Source organism: Gekko japonicus, unplaced genomic scaffold (genome assembly GCF_001447785.1).
Source record: "Gekko japonicus isolate JY-2015 unplaced genomic scaffold, Gekko_japonicus_V1.1 scaffold374, whole genome shotgun sequence".
Classification (NCBI taxonomy): domain Eukaryota; kingdom Metazoa; phylum Chordata; class Lepidosauria; order Squamata; family Gekkonidae; genus Gekko; species Gekko japonicus.
The window spans coordinates 58,253-76,392 of record NW_015176463.1 but is presented as its reverse complement, the minus strand read 5'-3'; the positions used below and the strand labels follow the sequence as shown (position 1 = coordinate 76,392).

Genomic DNA, 18,140 nt, shown 5'->3' with positions numbered 1-18,140 from the left:
ATGGTTAGGTAGAATTCAGCTGGTTTAGAATACAGTGTATTGGTGGTTTACAATACAGTGTATTGGTGGTTATTTTGTTTGTTTCGAGGCACAATTGAAAATGCTGGCCTTAATCTTTTAAGGCTCTAAACAATCTGGAACCCAGATACTGGAAGGAAAAGGATGAGATTGACACTGAAAGCCCTTGTGACGTCTCCTTGGAAGTTAGGTGGGTGGAAGTCTACTGGAAATAAGGTTGTCTTTGTGTTGCACCCCATCTATAGAGCTTTAGGTGCTGGGCTAAGTCTCTCCCATGTATCCAAGCTTAACCTTTCTGTTCAAACTGTGCTGCTGTTTGATGTGTAACTGATACTGTAGCTCGAATTTTGTTTTTGACTGATGGACTTTTTATTTTTGCTATTTTAATGCCGCAGTGTTAATGAATTCATAAGTAGTTTTCAATAACTGAGTCTAGAACAAAGGCAACGCAACAGTTTTAAATAAAGAAAAATGTTTTCCACCTTTGTAGTGAAGGTCTCTCTGGGTCTAAAATCTCTCACTTTGGTGACTTCTTCGTACAGCTGATAGAGGTCTCTGTCTCATGAAATGTATAGTGTTCTTTAAAAAAAATAAATGCCAGAGACATTTACTAAACCAGGAGCTGTTGAGCAGAATGTTTTTCAGCTTTTATTATAGAACAGTATTGCACACTATTTTACAGGTGTAAACAAAACATAGTATGTGTGGTGTGGGGGCAAACAGAGTTGCCTTCATGACCAGCTTGAGAGCTGCTCAGGAGCTTGGAGTCTCCCACTGTTGCAAACTGAACGTGGGACTAGGCAGTCAGGATATGGGACTAGGTGGAGGGTTCTTATGATAGGTCTGTAATTTTGTTTTCCATTGACAAACAGAGTCTGACACTGAAACATGTACCATGGAATAAAAATATTTTGTAAGACTGCCAGTCAGCGCTTGAAGTTTTAATGCTACTGAAACCATGCTTGTATATTTAATGTCAGTTGCTGACTCAGTACTTGATAAAATGACAGAACATGTGAACTGAACTCATTGAAAAGTATAGACTTTGGAATTATATGAAACTGTGGTTGATCTTTGGGACATATGTAGAAGCATGTAATGTGTGAAGTAGTTTCTGGGGAAAGCAGCTATAGAAGAATTGTTTGAAGTGACATGATATGAAAGTTCTGTTTGTAGTATTTGATCTGTCAAGATCTAGTGGCTTATACTATGAACCATAACTGTGAAGATGCATGTGTGACTTATTGCGTAGTAGAACTGGAGTGCTTCTATCAAGGCACATCTGTTAACTGGTTGAAAAGGAATAAGGCAATATCAGTTTTCTCAAAGTTAGGCACCTTTCAAGTATCTTAATTGTAATTTACTTCAAAATGGCATAAAATTTACAGCAAATATTATTGGCAATAATAAAAATAGTATATATTACTATTGTCCAGATTATTTTTTGAATAAAGCATTTAAAAATACAAAAATATGCACACAGGCCATTCAGAATGTTTTCACTACAGTGGAGTTAGATATGATGGCACACAGCCCATCTGTGGGATTTAATCATATGAAGTTGCAGCCAAGGTAATTCAGTATGTAAGAATTTTTATGCATAGTGATTTTGATTCAGATTTTTATGATCAATTTTCATTTTTAGTCCCAAAATATTTCATTGACATTTAAAGATTAAGAAATGTGGCTTGAGAGCGATATTGACTGAAAAATGAGTAATAAAATTCCTTAGCATATAACTTGATTCTGCCTTACTTCAGGAGACAAAAGAAGCCATCTCTTAATACAGTCCAAGGACAGATCTCTGTCTCCACACTCTCTTGTTTTCTTTGTTTTAAGAGTTCAGCAAAGGGGTAAAGAAAGAGTTCAGCTCCCTTGTGTTGTCACTACTTATTCTCTACCCATCCACCCCACATGCACATAAACACCTAATAAGAGTTCAATTTGACTTCTGTTGAGCCATACCACTGTCATATTTAGCTGTGCCCGAAGATGCATGCATACTATAAGGTTAGATGGGATCTGTATTTAAGGCTGGAGTTTGAATATTGAACCGGCTCTGGCACTGTTGAACACTGCAGGTTTTTTATAAATTAAACTTATTTTTTATAAATTTTTATAAATTAAACTTATGCATTAATATTATGTATTAAACTGCTTAAAGCAGATACCATGAACTGAAATTGATATCTTGGGTCACATAGTTTGCCTACTGAAAATTATCCATACAATGTATGACTGGTTTCCTACATGTGATGGGACAGTGGTGTTTCTGTGGGTTGATGTTCTGTCCCATATGAGTATTTACTTCCTTGGTGCTGAAGCCCTGACTGTTCTGGTTTGGGGCTTCTGTATTAGGGTGCTGTAGATTGCATGTGGACATTCATATTTTCCTGGTAGTATGAAAGTAACTTAACAATTTTGAGAACATTGTGAAGGACAGGTATATCAGTTACCAATGGCTTTTTAACATAGACTACATTTGCAGGATGCTTCATATAACTTACTGTTATGGAAGCAGGACTGTGGAATCCTGTGTAGCTAAGGTTGTCTTTTTAGGTAAAAGCCAGACAGAATTTTTTTCTAGTTCCTAGGATTTTTTACATAATGCCTCTTCTCTCAAATAAATTCCCATTGAAATAGCCTTTCTTAATTTTTTTTAATATGTGCATGTGTGTGAGTGCACCTGGAAGTCATGGCGACCTCTGGTGACTGACTGTGTGTGCACCTGGAAATCATGGCGATCTCCAGTAAGTGACTCCTACTGGTGGCCTGGAGGATATTCAGAGAGGTGGCTGAATAAAGCCTGCCCCTGCCTCCCACCTCTGGTATTTCAAGGAGGTCTCCCATCCAAGTACTTGCCAGAGTCCACCCTGCTTAGCTTCCGAGATCTGAGATTGGGCTTGCCTGGGCTATCCAGGTCAAGGTGGAACAACCTTTCAGTATCCCATTGTTTAGCCCTCTAAAAATATGGTGATGGCAAGCTAGGCCTTAATGGTATTTAATATTACAAAGACAATGCTTTAGAATAGCTATACATTCTGAACAGTATTAGCATTTTAAATTGGAGGCTAGGAATACTTACAAAATTAAAAGAAAGATGCATTTGATTCCACAGGGTTGGGTTTGTTTTATTTTACAAGAAGAAATAGTGGTCAATTTTAGGCATTTCCCATTGAAATGTGATACTGATAACTTGTTGCAATGGGTTAGATTCAACCAGCATTTCTGCTGGTGAAAAGGGGAGAAGGGATCCCTTTTAACCACTGAAAAAGGCTATGTTGGGGATCATGGGACCTCTTACATGGAGAGAAGCCATGTGGGATGAGAGCTGCAGTAAAGAGGAGAATTTGGCAAGACTGCGCAAAAAAAAAAAAGCTGGCTGGAGCCAAGCCAGTGTAAATGTATTGGGGAGTAAAAGGCATTAAATACAAACTTTAGAAACTAACTAGCACACACTCTTTTGTATTGTCTGTAGATCTGCTGCTGTCACATTCTGAAGTGTTGTGGATGAGGTTGTTATGTATTCCCAATCTGACATTGCACCGCATATGTTCCTTTTTTACAAAGAGAACCATTTATGTTAGAGGAAAAATTGCCTTTCCAATAAATAACTCAAGAACAGTTCTTGGAGGCGTATTACTGCATCTTATAAGAAAAAAGGTTGTAGTAAATATCTCAATACTGGTTTCCATTAGAAGTTGTAAATTTTTTTTTTTTTTTAAAGAGCCAGCTTGGTGTAGTGGTTAGGAGCACGTACTCTGATCTAGGAGAACCAGGTTTGATTCTCCACTACTTCTTCTAAACTAACTTTGGTAGCACAACACAGAACTAATTATAAGGAGCAGTTGGAAATCAACAGTTTTATCTTTTAATTGGTATTTTAATGTACAAGCTATTTTGTAATATCTAAAATAAAGAAAATATTGTCACATGAAGACTCTTAAGATCAGTTTTTATGATATATAAAAAGAGGTGATTTGATTATACAAATGATAATTTTTTCTTTGCTGTGGAGTGTTTAAGAAAATAAGTGATTCTGCTAGGCATTTGAGATTTCACCCCTAAATGAAATGAAGAAAATGAAAATCTGCATATACAAGCAGTAGCTACTGGAGTCTTTTAAAAATTCTGTATCCCTAGGTGTTTGAATTAAAGTAGGAAGTGCATTTGTAAGATATTAAGCTTTCGCAACATGCTATAGGATCACTTAGAGACTTCAGGTACTGGTTGGATCCAGTGGAGCATTTACATAGACAAAGGATTTCAATCCATGGAGAGTGACTTTCTTACTTTTTTCCCCCCCCCCCCCAGTAATCCAAAATGTCCTCACTGAGGAGCATTGGGGGCTGCAGTGTCTGCTGAAACACTCTGCTGTTTTTATACTTAATAAAAAATCAATATAAGCAACTATAGATAGCAGGTTTGTAAATTAAGGGGGATGACAGGATGGAGGGTTTCAGCTTTTTTAGTTCCAGTGGTTAAAAAACCCTCCTCCACCTGTCTCTGATTACAGGTGAGCAACTTGACATTGTGCACTTTTATAGACTGTCTTGACAAAATTCTTTTAATTTAAAACAATCTGTGCATTAATTTGTGTGTTGAGGTATTGGTGGAGCTGTGTTAGCTCCCCCCCCCCATAACTTTGCTTGATCGAGAAGACCCTCTCCCAGGTTGGCGCCCACTTGATCTCAGAATGTGGGGGCAACTGAATCAGGGCCTTGAAAGATGATCACAGTAGTCAGGTAGCTTCATAAGAGAGTAGGTGGTCCTTCAGGTATGTTGGTCTCAAATCATAAAGGGCTTTACAGGTCATCGCCAGTACCTTCAGTTATGCCTGGAAACAGGTTGGGAGCTAGTGTATATGGCCAAGACTGGAGTGATATGGTCCCTATTACCCATTCCAGTTACATCCCCACATAGAGCATATTGCAATAGTCTACTCTGTATGTAACCAGGCCATGCACCACAGTGGCCAGATGTTTTATCCTTAGGAAAGGCTGCAGTTGGCTAACCAGTTGAAGCTGGTAAAAGTCACTCCTGGCCATGGCTGCCACCTGCTTATCTGGTGGCAGGCCTGGGTCCAAGAGCACCTGTTCCTTCCAGGCATGTGCAGCCTATCCAGAACAGCTTATACACAGCTTCAAGAGGGGATTGGATAAACATATGGAGCAAAGGTCCGTCAGTGGCTATCAGCCACAACATATAGATGGAACTCATGGCAACCTAGCAGTTCGAAAGCAAGAAATTGCAAGTAGATAAATAGGTACCGCTTCGGTGGAAAGGTAATAGCGTTCTGTGTGCCTTGGCATTTAGTCAGACAGCACTGGCTCTTCTGCTTGGAAATGGAGATGAGCCCCGCCCCCTAGTTCAACTAGCTTTCGAGCAAGGGAAACCTTTACGTTTATAGATGGAACACTAAGTCTCGGGCAGTGATGCTCTGTATTCTTGGTGCTGGGGGGGCAACAGTGGGAGGACTTCTGGAGTTCTGGTCCTGCTGGAGGATCTCTTGATGGAACTTGGTTTTTGGCCACTGTGTGACACAGAGGGTGCGTTCAGACGGGGGATTTACAATGGTTAGGGTGCCGGTTACAACCGGTGTACTTACGGGCGTTCACACGGCAAACATCTGCCTCCCGTCCCTAACCATTGTAAATCCCTTTAAACCGTTGCACTCTGCCACTAGGTCCCAAGTGGTGGTAAACTGAGTGCAACGGTTGAAAACGGTGCACCCCGGCGTCTGATCGCTCTCCAAACGTTGTACAGCCACTTCCGTCGGAAGCCTGAGGCTTCCGGCTTTCCCCCGCCATTTTTTTTTTTAAAAAAAGAAGCGATATGCGCTCGGGCGAAGCTTCGCCCCGAGCGTTTGTTAAGAATAAAAAAGTACCCTTACTTTAACTTCCCAGAGCAGTCCGGGACTACAGGGAGGCCAGGTTGGGCTTTAAACGTTAAAGGTAAGTCCTTACCTTTAAAGTTTAAATGTAATGGGGTGGGGGGTTTGAGCATGCGCAAAAATCGCCATTCTCTGAATGGCTGCCTATACGCATGCTCAAACTGTCCTTAAAAAAAAAAACAACGCCGACGCCTGCAGCGTGTGAACGGGCGTCCACCGGAGGGATCCGCAAAATGGAGGGTAAGTGTGATCGCGTTTCTGCTGGCATAAACTGCACCGATTCCAACCAGCGCAGTTTATGCCGGCAGAAACGCCCCGTCTGAACGCACCCAGAGTGTTGGACTGGATGGGCCATTGGCCTGATCCGACATGGTTTCACTTATCTTTTGCATTCTTATAGGTGACATCTTACATCCTGAATCAGCACTTCTGCTCCCCAGTAGCAGCTCTGTCTTGTTGAGATTCAGTCTCAGTTTATTAGCCTGCATCTACTCCAAAACTGCCTCCAGGCACTAGTTCAGTGACAACCTAGCCCAGGTTTCAAAACCAGCTAGTTTATGAAACCCTATTGGCACAATATATGGCTAATAGGCTGTATTCACCTTCATGGGTCACAAGCTGTAAAGGATTGTATTAAAAACAAAATTAAGGTAAAGGACTGAACCAACTGTATATCTCTGTAAGCAATATATGCAGCTGAGACATTTCTGCCCATTCTGGCCAGCTTAGTAGCCTTAACTCTGATGATATAGTATGAAATAAAAAAGAACATATACTTTATATGCATTCTAAGAAACAATTCATTGACTGAGTACTGTTAAATAAACTGTTTATTTCTAAATTGTCTTGTTTTTACACATTGCTGCATCTTGATCAGGATTATACTTTTAATAATCATTTATTTAGTGCCAGTAGCAGGTTACACACCATGCAGAACCTAGAATCATATATGTACATGGTTGTGATTTTGTGTGTGTGTCACAAAGGTTTTGGGATTACTTGTGTTAGGGCCACAGTATTTCATTTCTATGTTTTTAGCATTAGGTGTTGAGCATGCCACCCATGGGCTGGGTCTGGCCCTGCAGGGCTCGTATCCGGCCTGTGAGCAACTGGATCCGTTTTGCTTCGTTCTTTGGGGCTGCTGCTGCATCGCAGCTCGCTTTCGGCAAGCTCCCTCTGCTGTTTCCTGCTTCCTTCCAAGCCTCCTTCCTGCTTCCATAAGAACATAAGAGAAGCCAATGTTGGATCGGACCAATGGCCCATCCAGTCCAACACTCTGTCACACAGTGGCCAAAAATACCAGGTGCCATCAGGAGGTCCATCAGGGGGGCCAGGACACTAGAAGCCCTTCTACTGCACCAAGAATACAGAGCATCACTTGCCCCAGACTGAGAGTTCCTATCTATATCTTGTGGCTAATAGCCACTGATGGACTTCTACTCCATATGATTATCCAGTTTCCTCTTGAAGCCAAGCCTCCCCTCCCTCCATTGGCTGAGGGCCCCTCCCTTGGGAGGAAGGGAGGGGGAGGCAAAGAGTGAGAGTCCAACCCAAGAGAGAGAGAGCAAAGTCTGAGTCCCGTGGCTCATTTAAGATCAGCAATGTTTTATTTCAGGTATCAGCTTTCCTACACTACTTCTCCAGAAGGAGGGAGGGTAGGTAGGTAGACGGATTCTTCTGACAAGCACAATTTACATTGAGATAACTGTGCTCTGCTGTTTTCTTTGAGACTTGATATCTCTCTGTCTCTGTTTCTCACACATACACACATACACAGGTGTATGTGGGTTAAAGGAAGGGGCACATTGGGATAAGAGAAAGAATTAGAAGGAAATTATTTTGGTTTATTCTGAAAAGTTTTTTTTATAAGACTAGATTTCTTTGCACCTATCTGGGATTTCATTTTCTTTCAAAAAGACCCTGATTACTTGGATTGGTTTCCATTGTTTAATAACTCAGTTCCATTTGATTCCATTGTTTAATAATGGAAGTAGCTGGCTAAGTATTTAAAATACATTCATGGTTCCATATGTTCCAGTTCAGCACGTTTCCCTTTCTCCCCTCCCACCTTGCTGGCTCCCTTTCTTCACTCCCCCTTTGCTTTTTCAACTGTTTCATTATCATCACCAACTCTTGAATGGATTTTGCCCAGTCTGAAATCAACACATTATTTCACTTGGAGAGATCCCCCTCTCTAGTTTAAGCAGATGAAGAAGAAAAAAGAAACCTAAGTACAGTTTGCAAGCTTTATTAGTGGAAAGGAACAAGAGTCTAATAGCACCTAACAAAATTTGTGGCAGGGCATGAGGTTTTGTGAGTCACTGCTCACTTATTCAGATACAGCTAGAATATGAGTCCATTGGTCCTTATATCTTGGAAAGTGCAGTGATTTCAGATGCAGTGCAGTGATTTCAGATGCAGGCGTTGGTAATGAGACAGGAAACCTAGGTCTCAATTCAGCCCTGGAAGATGCATTGAACTTCATTATCAGTTGCAATTCAGCAGTCTGTATTTCTAATCTTACTTTGAAATTCCTTTGTAAGAGGACTGCTAGTCTTAGGTCAGCAACATTCTGGAAGGTTAAATGTTCCCCCTGCTGGTTTTTGATTGTTGTGGTTTCTAATGTCAGACTTACGTCCATTTATTCTTTGCATCCCCCTGGACTGAATTGAGACCTAGGTTTCCTGTCTCATTACCAGTGCTGGTATCTCCACACCTAATCCAATCAAGCCTGCTGTTGTCATTCACCTGCTATTGCATCTGAAATCACATAAAGTTTATATTTCTGGTATCTCATGTTACATTTTATAGTACGGATGGCCCAGCCCAACAAAGTGTCATTTATGTTAGATCTGGCCCTTGTAACAAATGAGTTCAACACCTCTGTTATAAGATGAATATTCATTTGCAAAGAGGGTTTTGTGGAAGGTGAAACAAACCAATTAAGATGAGAATGCTGTTTTGTTGAGGTGTAAATAGCAATAATTGCCTTACTGGAGGACTTCTGACCTGTGAGAAGGGGGGGGGGAGTTTCTGGGGAGTTTTTTGTCTTTGTTTGGATAACAGTTTTTCCCCTTTATTGCTGACAGGAATGGCCAAAGAAAAGTACGATCCCACCGATCCACGGAGGATGTACACAATTATGTCCTCAGAAGAAGCAGCCAATGGGAAAAAATCACACTGGGCAGAGTTGGAAATAACTGGTAGGTGGAGGAATACCTGTTGTATAGGACACAATGGATAAAAAGTTTTTTTCATTTGATTTTTGCTTAAAATGTGAGATTAGTTTATTGCAGTTGTTTCCACCTTTCATGTATAATACACACTGGAGGTCTTCCGTCTAGACATTGACTGGAGCCATATATGGTTAGTTTCAGCAGACTTCCTTAATACATGCTTTCAGATGTTACTTTATGATGAAGGACATATAAAATATCCTGGAAAAACAACATGGTTGAAGAAGAGATCTAGCGTTTTCACATGAATTTTAGACTCTGTAATGTGGTGCAATTAACCTGAGATGGGGGGGGGGGATCTGACTTTTGAGGTGAACTATATGATACCAGTTTTTTATTGTGTTAAGTATATGTATGATCTGGTGCACTGTGAGTGCACTAACTACAGACAGAGAATTCCCAGTAGAGCCCTTTATTCATCTCTTCTTCCTTACATGTGTTTAGGTGGTTCTAGAGCCTGTTAGGGTCCACTTGCAGTGTGGGTGCACTTCCAGTGTCTCCATCCAAGTTTCCTGCTGCTTCTTTGCTGGAATGTGTGTAAACAAGTAATCTGCACAGGGAGCAGGGCTGGGTGGAGCTATGGCATACTGGATTATGACTTCTAATATACAGGGCATCGAAACAGAAGTCGTGGATATTCACTTTTCATCTCATGAGGAAACTCTCCTAATAATTCATACACTTCTAGAATTTGAGTCTTCAAGTAAGATTTCTTGCTTAGTCTCCTGGCAATTGTACAGAATGTGCCAAACATTTTGCATTTTAACCATGCATTTTATCTCATCAATGGACAGTTGTGTTGTTTTTGTGCCCTCACAACTAGTGTTGCATTGGTTGTTGCAGCTGCCTTGAGCTGAAGTAAATAAGGTGTGGTATAGATATTTTAAAGATCTGTACTTTATTTAATCTCACAAGGGCTCCTCTTTTTCTAAGCAGAGCAAAATGTGGATAGCATGACCGCAGGTTTTGTGTTTGCTCTTATGTTTAATACTCTTAGCGTTAATGGTACATTCTATGAATTTACTTAGGACAAGCGTTGCTCTGTAACTTCCTCGCTCTTTTCTGTATATTGTTTTTAAAATGTGTTGGTATGATATTTATCTTCCAGATAAGGAGGCCAATTTTAGTGACAAGCTCCATATTTTTGATATAAAATCCACATCTTTATATTTAAGTTACTTAAGAACTCTTGGGTACATGCCATTTGGACCTGGGGACTGGTTTGTCAGTTTGTCTTAGAACTTGATCTTCACCTGTCCTCATGGTTCTAATGTGGGTATGTGTTCAAAACCTTACACAGTGAAGAGTGGCACATAAGATTCCTTTGGCTGCTTTACAATCTCCCTATCATCCAAGCTGTATTCTATTGGAATTGTTTCTGCCTTTTCCAATTTCTGGCATACATTATTTCTGATCCTGTATTATAATGGCTTCAAATAACCTCTATGCATCCTGAAGAAATGTTACCTTAGTGATTCTTCCTTCCAATTTATTTTAAATACTCTCCATTTTTGTCAAGTTTCGTCTTTCAAAATAGGTCTGTCTTGGATTTTCTGGATGATTCACTGTCTCCATTCCCCCCCTCCCCCCCAAAATGGGTCAACATACACTTAGACAAAATCATGGATGCTACTCAGGATTAAATTCAGGGTTGCCACCCTTGTGTGCTCTGTTCCATGACTGATATTAGGCACAATGATTGTATCTTGAAAATGAATCTTTATTGTAATCAGAATATACTCTTATAGTCAAGTGACAAAGTTTATCCATTATCACAACTTATTTCTTCTTCGTAAGATCACCCCCAGGGTTTTGATCAGAAGTAGTAGTAATATCCTCAAGAGGGCAATTCGAGATAGATAACTATCAGATTAGCTACCATATGAGATTGTATTCTTGATCTTTTTCTTTCTGTGGTTTCTGCTCTCTTATGAGGAAGGATTTAATTGTGCCCAAAATAGATGTGAGAAGTTAAAATGTTGAAGTACAAAGAGGTTTGGTTGCTGTGTGAAACAGAAATAATAGGACATAGTTTACTTTTTGAAATTTGAAGTGAAAGTTTAAGATGAGTCGCTGTCTTAGTCTGTCTGTAGCAGTAGAAAAGAGCAAGAGTGCAGTAGCTCCTTAAAGACTAACAATGTTTGTGGCAGGATATGACCTTTCACAAGTCACTGCTAACTTCTTCAGATAAGTGAAAGATATTGGGTGAAGGAAGAGATCATTTTAAATGGTGTCTTTTTACTTACATTTGCAGATGTACTTGAATTTGTGTGTGATTGAATATAAATTATCTGTATTCTTATTTGTTTTCCAGGGAAAGTAAGAAGTCTAAGTTCATCCTTGTGGTCACTGACCCACTTGACAGCATTGCATCTCAGTGACAACTCCTTATCCCGTATTCCTTCAGACATTGCCAAGCTTCACAATCTAGTGTATTTGGACCTGTCCTCTAATAAAATCCGCAGTTTACCAGCAGAGCTCGGAAACATGGTGTCACTCAGGTATAAAATATGAATATATCACTTGAGGGTCTAATGTGAACAGTGAAATTGTAAGCTTATATACCTCACTTCAGCAGAAAGCTAGCTCCTGTCAGCTTCTGCTAATTTTGAACTAATGTTTGATTTGTTTCCACTTTGCATTATAATCTTGACTTCTAGTGCCTTGGAAATTCTGAATTGCTTATACTCTGTGCTCCAAATCACAGAGGTTTCTTTTTTAAAAAAATGGTGCTCCTATAAGGGTGCAATGAGTAGGAACCTATTTGAATTTGTTACAAGTTTCAGATATGTCCTTGTCCAGATTTGCCTGGGATGACAGATTACTTTTTGGAAAGATGGAGTATTGTGCCTCAAGCACTGAACTTGCTTCGTGTATCCCCTTGGATTATTAGTCAGTTCTGTGCCAGTGGTCTGTAGCTGGATGACTGGTGCTTTTTTGAGTTTGAGTGAAACTTACTCTAAAATATTTCATTGGCTTTTGGGGTGAACAGTCATTTGTAGATACCATCCATTGGTGTCTTTTCATAAAATCATGTCATTTATTTTGTTTATACCCCACATTTCAGTTTCAAGGAATGTCCAAGGGAGCTGATAATTACACAGTGAAATAAGTACATTATAATTTTTAAATCACCATAATTTTTTTTTAAAAAAAATGCCTGACTTGGCAGTAGCAGTAGAAAATCACCTGTGAAAAGCAGTCAGACGGGGTTACCTTTACCTGGTGCCTGAAGCTCAGCAAAGGAAGTGTTTTGGGCCAAGTGTTACACTGTTTTGCATCTCTTCTGAAAAGGCCTTGTTTCTGATTAAGACGACCTTGCCCATTTCCCTCCTTCAGAGGCAAGATTTTCCCTCTGTTTTTCCTTCTCTTTCTGACTGAGCAGTGCTATTCATCTGTTTCCTTTGTCTCTGAAGAACTATGTCTGTCCCACCTTGTCACAGTATGATCTTTTGCTGCTGGTTCAGCCCAGGAACCTGAGGAAAGGGTTGAGATCCCCCTTTAACTTTGACCACTGAAATGGCATGCGAGGCTTTTTAAAAGTGAGATGCACAGCCAAACATCAGGATCCAGCCAGGAATTATATCTGAAATGGGCCTAATATATTTAAATGTGACCATTTCATTAGAGATTTTTGATGACTGATATAGTCCATTGGGTTCTTGAAAATTAACAGCCTAATCCTTGGATCGTGGATCTCTGTTACCTGGGAACAGATGTGAGATTCTCTTATGTGTATAAGGTGCACAAAACTTCTGCCCTGATAATGGCAATGGAAAGGTGCTGGATATAGAAACTAATAAAGAAGAAAAATGACTGCAATCACTAACTCACATACATACATAGACCTTTATTGGCATAACAAAGGAACAATAAGGAAGGCAATGGAACAAATAAATTAATAGAACGAATTAATAGATCATAACAAAATGACTGCAATCACTAACACTTAACTTTGCAATCACTACAGTATTCCTATGGATTAGAGCATTTGTTACATACATATTCCAACAGAATGATCAGTATAAGCAGTTTGATAGGTACCTATGAACCTAGAACGGGCTATTGGGAGACCTTAACATGAATTATTTTTAAAAACTGACTCAGCACTCTTAAGGTAATTCAATAAAATACAGAATTCTATAATAATTAATAGGCCAGAACTAAGTTAAGCTAAAAAAAAATTGCCTCAATAAATAGCTTCTTAACATTTCCGATAGTTCTTATAATTTTGCTGGTTGTGCAATTAATTGTGTTTAAAAAAAAGCTGAAGTATGCTGATGTACAGAAAAGTTTTTTAAACATACTTATGAGCAGAGAAGACCAGATGTGGCAAATAGGCCTGTCATCTTGCTTATATCAGTATGAATTTTGGTTCTTCCACCTACTAATGACTTTAAATTATTGATTTTAAATTAGTTGTTTTATGTATTTTATATATTTTATTGTGTTTTATTATTTATATTATAAGTTGGCTTGAGTTCCTGTAAGGTGGAAAGGTGGTTAATAAATGTTATAAATAAATTGGTTGTGGTGCTATTTTAAAAAGTATTGCATATTGGCTCATTATGTTGTTTTGATCGATGTAGATTCAAGATGTTGGAACTGTTGTTGCTTCATTGCTGAGGGGGGTTTCATTTTACTTAATGCTTGAACAAGATTATGTTTAGAAGACTTGCTATTTAGTGTGTATTAATTCATAAAAATTAATATTGTCAGATTCTGCAATCCTAATTTCAAATTCAGTAATTCTTGCTGGCCAGTCTTCCATCCTTTTTTAAAACGTGTTTTAGTAGAATTTCTCATCTGTAGTTAAACACTTTTAGTTTTAAATAATTAACTATTTTACTACTTTTGTCTTCATGTGACTTTTGCCTAATAGGGAACTCCATTTAAATAACAACCTGTTACGAGTTCTACCATTTGAACTGGGAAAACTGTTTCAGTTACAGACATTGGGTTTGAAAGGTATGCAGTTAATTTTTTTTCCTTTGCCTTTTGTATGTGTCTTTATTTGATTGCGTTCTTCATCAGTAATCACTTTACCATGTTGGCTGCCAGCAGTAATCACTTTATGACCTAGGCTGCATTTTGTCTCATATCCTGTGGAGCAGCTTGTAAGGATGTGTGCGGATGCAGTCCCCTTACCGCCTTCCTTCAGTAAACTCTGAGAATTCTGAATGCTGCTGCTGAAGGTTGTGGGAATGGGGTATATACTTTATTTCCTTCATTTGTAGTCTGCCTTTCCTCACGGAGACTCAAAGCAGGTTACTCAAATTGAAATTAATGTAGCCAAAGCAGTAATGCATGCAACCAACAGTATAATACAACTGGATTATAAAATTAGAAAACAACATGCCAAAAACAGTACAGTGAGGCTCCGGAACCAGGCTGCCATTACTTCTGTGTTAGTGACATTTTCTGCTTCAGTGGAAGTGCTGCTGATGGAAGGGAAGGGTGATTTCATTTGGTTTCACCTTCTCAGTGTAGCCCCCCCTGACATGTGACTTTAGTCCATGAAAATTCTGCAACTTCTCCAGCACCAGAGTTCTAAAGATCTCCCAAGGACTGATGAAGGGGGGGGGCAGCCTGGGGACTGGGAAAGGGCTGCATCATGCTCATCCTTATGCACATGGTCCATAGCATCTATGTCATAGAAAATGTTTCCTTCGTTAATTTAATTTTCTTCTTATAGGAAGCTGAACTGACTTGACTAAATCCATTTCTCGCCTGTTATTGATTTGAATTTCTTTCCGTCTCCCCCAGCCCAAAGGAATGTTGTTTCATAATTTAATGAAGTCTTAGCTTTTCAATAATAGTTTTAGTTCTGGTTCCTAAGCTCTAAGTTAAGCTTCCCATATGTTAGCTTTTACAACAAACCTAGATCTATGTTCCTGAAGTTTCATTCCCCCCCCCTTGCACTTTTACAGGAAACCCACTTACACAGGATATTCTAAATCTCTATCAGGAACCAGATGGAACAAGAAGGCTACTGAATTATTTGCTCGATAACTTGGCAGGTACTGCAAAAAGAAGTAAGTGAAGACTTTTTAACCACTTAATTTCAACATTTAGAATAAATATTACCGTCTCATGTTTATTTTTTTCTTCCTCAATAGTTTCAACAGAACAACCACCTCCCAGATCTTGGATTATGTTGCAAGAACCAGATCGAACAAGACCAACAGGTAGCTTTTAAGGTTTATCCTCTCAAACCAAAGAACTTTCCCATTCTTTTTCAGGAACTTGTTTCCCTTGCAGTGAGAGAATACCTTCTTTTTAAAAAAGTTCTTCTCAGTATACATACTCATTGGATTGCCCTGAAAGCAATTGAAGTTTAAAGTTTCATTTTAAATATAAACATACTTTAATATTATGCTTGTATGTAGGTAGTTTGGCAGAAAATGCTTGCATCTTTGGGGACAAAGTTTGAGACCAGTGGCACCTTTAAGACCAACAAAATTTTATTCAAGGTATAAGCTTTGGTGTGCAAGCACACTTCTTCATATACAGACTTCAGATACACTATATTTGAAGAAGTGGACTCAAACTTTGTTCTGCTGCTTCAGACCAACACAGCTACCCAACCTGAATCTCTTTGGGGGTAGTTATAATAGGTCAGAAATGGGACCTCATGCAGCATCAGGTCATCATTTAATAGCCTGACCCTCTAAGAGTTTCCTTGGAAATAAGCTACACTGATTTCAGTGGAACTTACTCTCACGTAATTGTACCACTTGAAATTCAGTAAGAGCTCCAAAGAAGTTTAAGGATTACTTTAATCTTTGGGAGTGGAGGGGCTAGGTAAATTCTTAAAATGAGCTAGTTTTTGTTGTTGCATTTGCTGTTGACTTTACGAGACCAGGATTTACACATTGCAGTTGTCTCTCTTGTCTGCACCTCATTACTTAACAGATCGTACCAGCATTTTTTTTTTCACTTGGTGCATGCTGGATGTCCAAGCATAGCTGTTGAGTGGACATTGTGTGTAGAGAACATAGTGAGAGCCAGTAGGGTGGCGTGAATAAAATGCTGGACTGATGAAATCTGAGTTCAAATCCTCACTCCAGCACAAAGCCCCAGTGAGCAACCTCAGCCAGACTCTCTGAGCTCCTTGGAGGAAGGGCAGGATTTAAAAAAATGTAAGAATGATGCTGTTTTGTTGGATCAGCCATGCTGCTATATATTCAAGTTAAAGTATGCAAAACCTAAAACTGATGGGTGTTTGAAAGGGTCAGTGCGGTATGTTACACATTGGACAACTTCTGTGTATAAATAAAACTCTTGTTTGGCAGCTCTGTTTTCTGTCATGTGTTACAACGTCCTCTGTGATAAATACGCTACTCGGCAGCTATATGGCTATTGCCCGTCATGGGCGTTGAACTGGGAATACAGGAAAAAGGCTATTATGCAGGAAATCTTAAGCTGCAATGCTGACATCATAAGCCTTCAGGTAAGGAATGATTTTGTTCCTTTTGCCTGTACACATGCATTTTAAAATGTGTTAAATCATATTTTTCAGTGTCTAAGACATTGCAAAGCATGATCTTATGCCGGTGCATTTGCAAAACCTAGTTGTCATCTACTGCTCTGAGTATTGCTTTCTAATAATATAGTCCAATAAAACAAAAAAAGAGCAAATTTGGATAATCTGCCCTCCTACCAGCAATAGTAGTGATTTCTGTGCTTGCCTTTCTTAATTGATCACTCTTATGCAATTCACTTGATTTCTTGCCGGTGAGAAAGGTGGGTTACATGGCTATAAGCCATGTGCCAGACCAGAAGATACAGTGAAGAGTTACAAAGTTTCTTTGCCAGGGTATACAAGGGCCTTGCTACAGAAAGCTGGAATTGGGGTCAGCCATGATGGCTGATATATACCTTGATAGCCATGGCAATTCTGTTTCCTGTGTGTAACATTACAGCCTGTCATTGCTTGATAGCTAGAGATGATCAACAGTTGATTAAAACTAAGTGTATTTTAAAGAACAATAGAATCCATCTACAGGTATCTTTTTTTGTCCTTCCCTTCCCTGTGTTGTCTTCACTACCTCTTTTCCATTCATGTCTGAAATATGGACCATTCTGACTTGATGCTTTTGCCTAGTTATGGGAATCTCTTCCCCTTTCTTTCTGCAAACTGGTCTTGTGTCTCCTGGAGAGTTGTCCTTCAGATTCTGATGACTTTTGCAAGGTTCTTGGCTGCCAAAATCCTGATAATATATAGAGTGTATTTAAATACTTTCTGTCCTTTCCTGTACCATGGTTTTGATACTATGTCAACTACTGAAAGGACAGAAAGTAAAAATAGTTGCAAAATAACATGCAGGGAAAAACCAGCAGCTCCATAGGAAGACACTGTAAAAAAAATTCCCAGAAAATTAACTTTATAATTAAGTGAGGCAGTTGGATCTGCTTACCTTCTAATCTTGTTGGTCAGGCTTCTGCTTCTATTGATGATCTGTAAATTAAAGGGAACAGAACTGATGAAGCCCACTTCAAACTGGTAGCTGATGGATTTGTTTTAGTCAGTCATTATTACTGTGCAGATCTGCTGCCTTTACTTGTTTGCCATATTTGGATCAGGGTGAAGGGGGACTCCCTGTTGGATCACTTAGTGGCCTGAGTTCATGATCTTTGACGTGGTCTCTGTGCTTCACACCCATGGGATCTAGTGCGCACACACTGGATCGATCGGTGCTGTAGCAAGCTCTTTTAACGGATTTTCACGCCCAGTCCCTTGGGCATGTGCAGGAACCCCACCGCGCATGCCCAGAGGGGTGGGCGCGGACATCCCGCCAGTTCCTTTCTTACCGCCGTGTTGAGTAGACATCTTCTTCGTCGGTCTGATCGGTTCGCTGTTAGCTCACCTCACAGCTCTTAGGAATTATTTCCAAACTTCTCTTACTTTATTTTTTGTTTGTTTCTTCTTCAAAAACAGTTTAAAAATATTTGTTTTGCTTTCGGTTGAGGGGAGTTTACCTCAGGCCTTC

General features: G+C 39.5%; 1 protein-coding gene across 1 annotated transcript in view; it reads left to right on the top strand.

The window, feature by feature from the left end:
- The first annotated feature begins 9,002 nt into the window (after window positions 1-9,002).
- CNOT6 (CCR4-NOT transcription complex subunit 6) overlaps window positions 9,003-18,140 on the top strand; it is a 24,775-nt gene continuing 15,637 nt past the window's right edge. Inside the window, exons 1-6 of the mRNA XM_015427039.1 lie at window positions 9,003-9,114; window positions 11,462-11,648; window positions 14,030-14,115; window positions 15,078-15,182; window positions 15,267-15,335; window positions 16,443-16,600. Coding sequence (XP_015282525.1) covers window positions 9,003-9,114; window positions 11,462-11,648; window positions 14,030-14,115; window positions 15,078-15,182; window positions 15,267-15,335; window positions 16,443-16,600 — 717 coding nt within the window. The remainder of the gene's footprint in view (window positions 9,115-11,461; window positions 11,649-14,029; window positions 14,116-15,077; window positions 15,183-15,266; window positions 15,336-16,442; window positions 16,601-18,140) is intronic.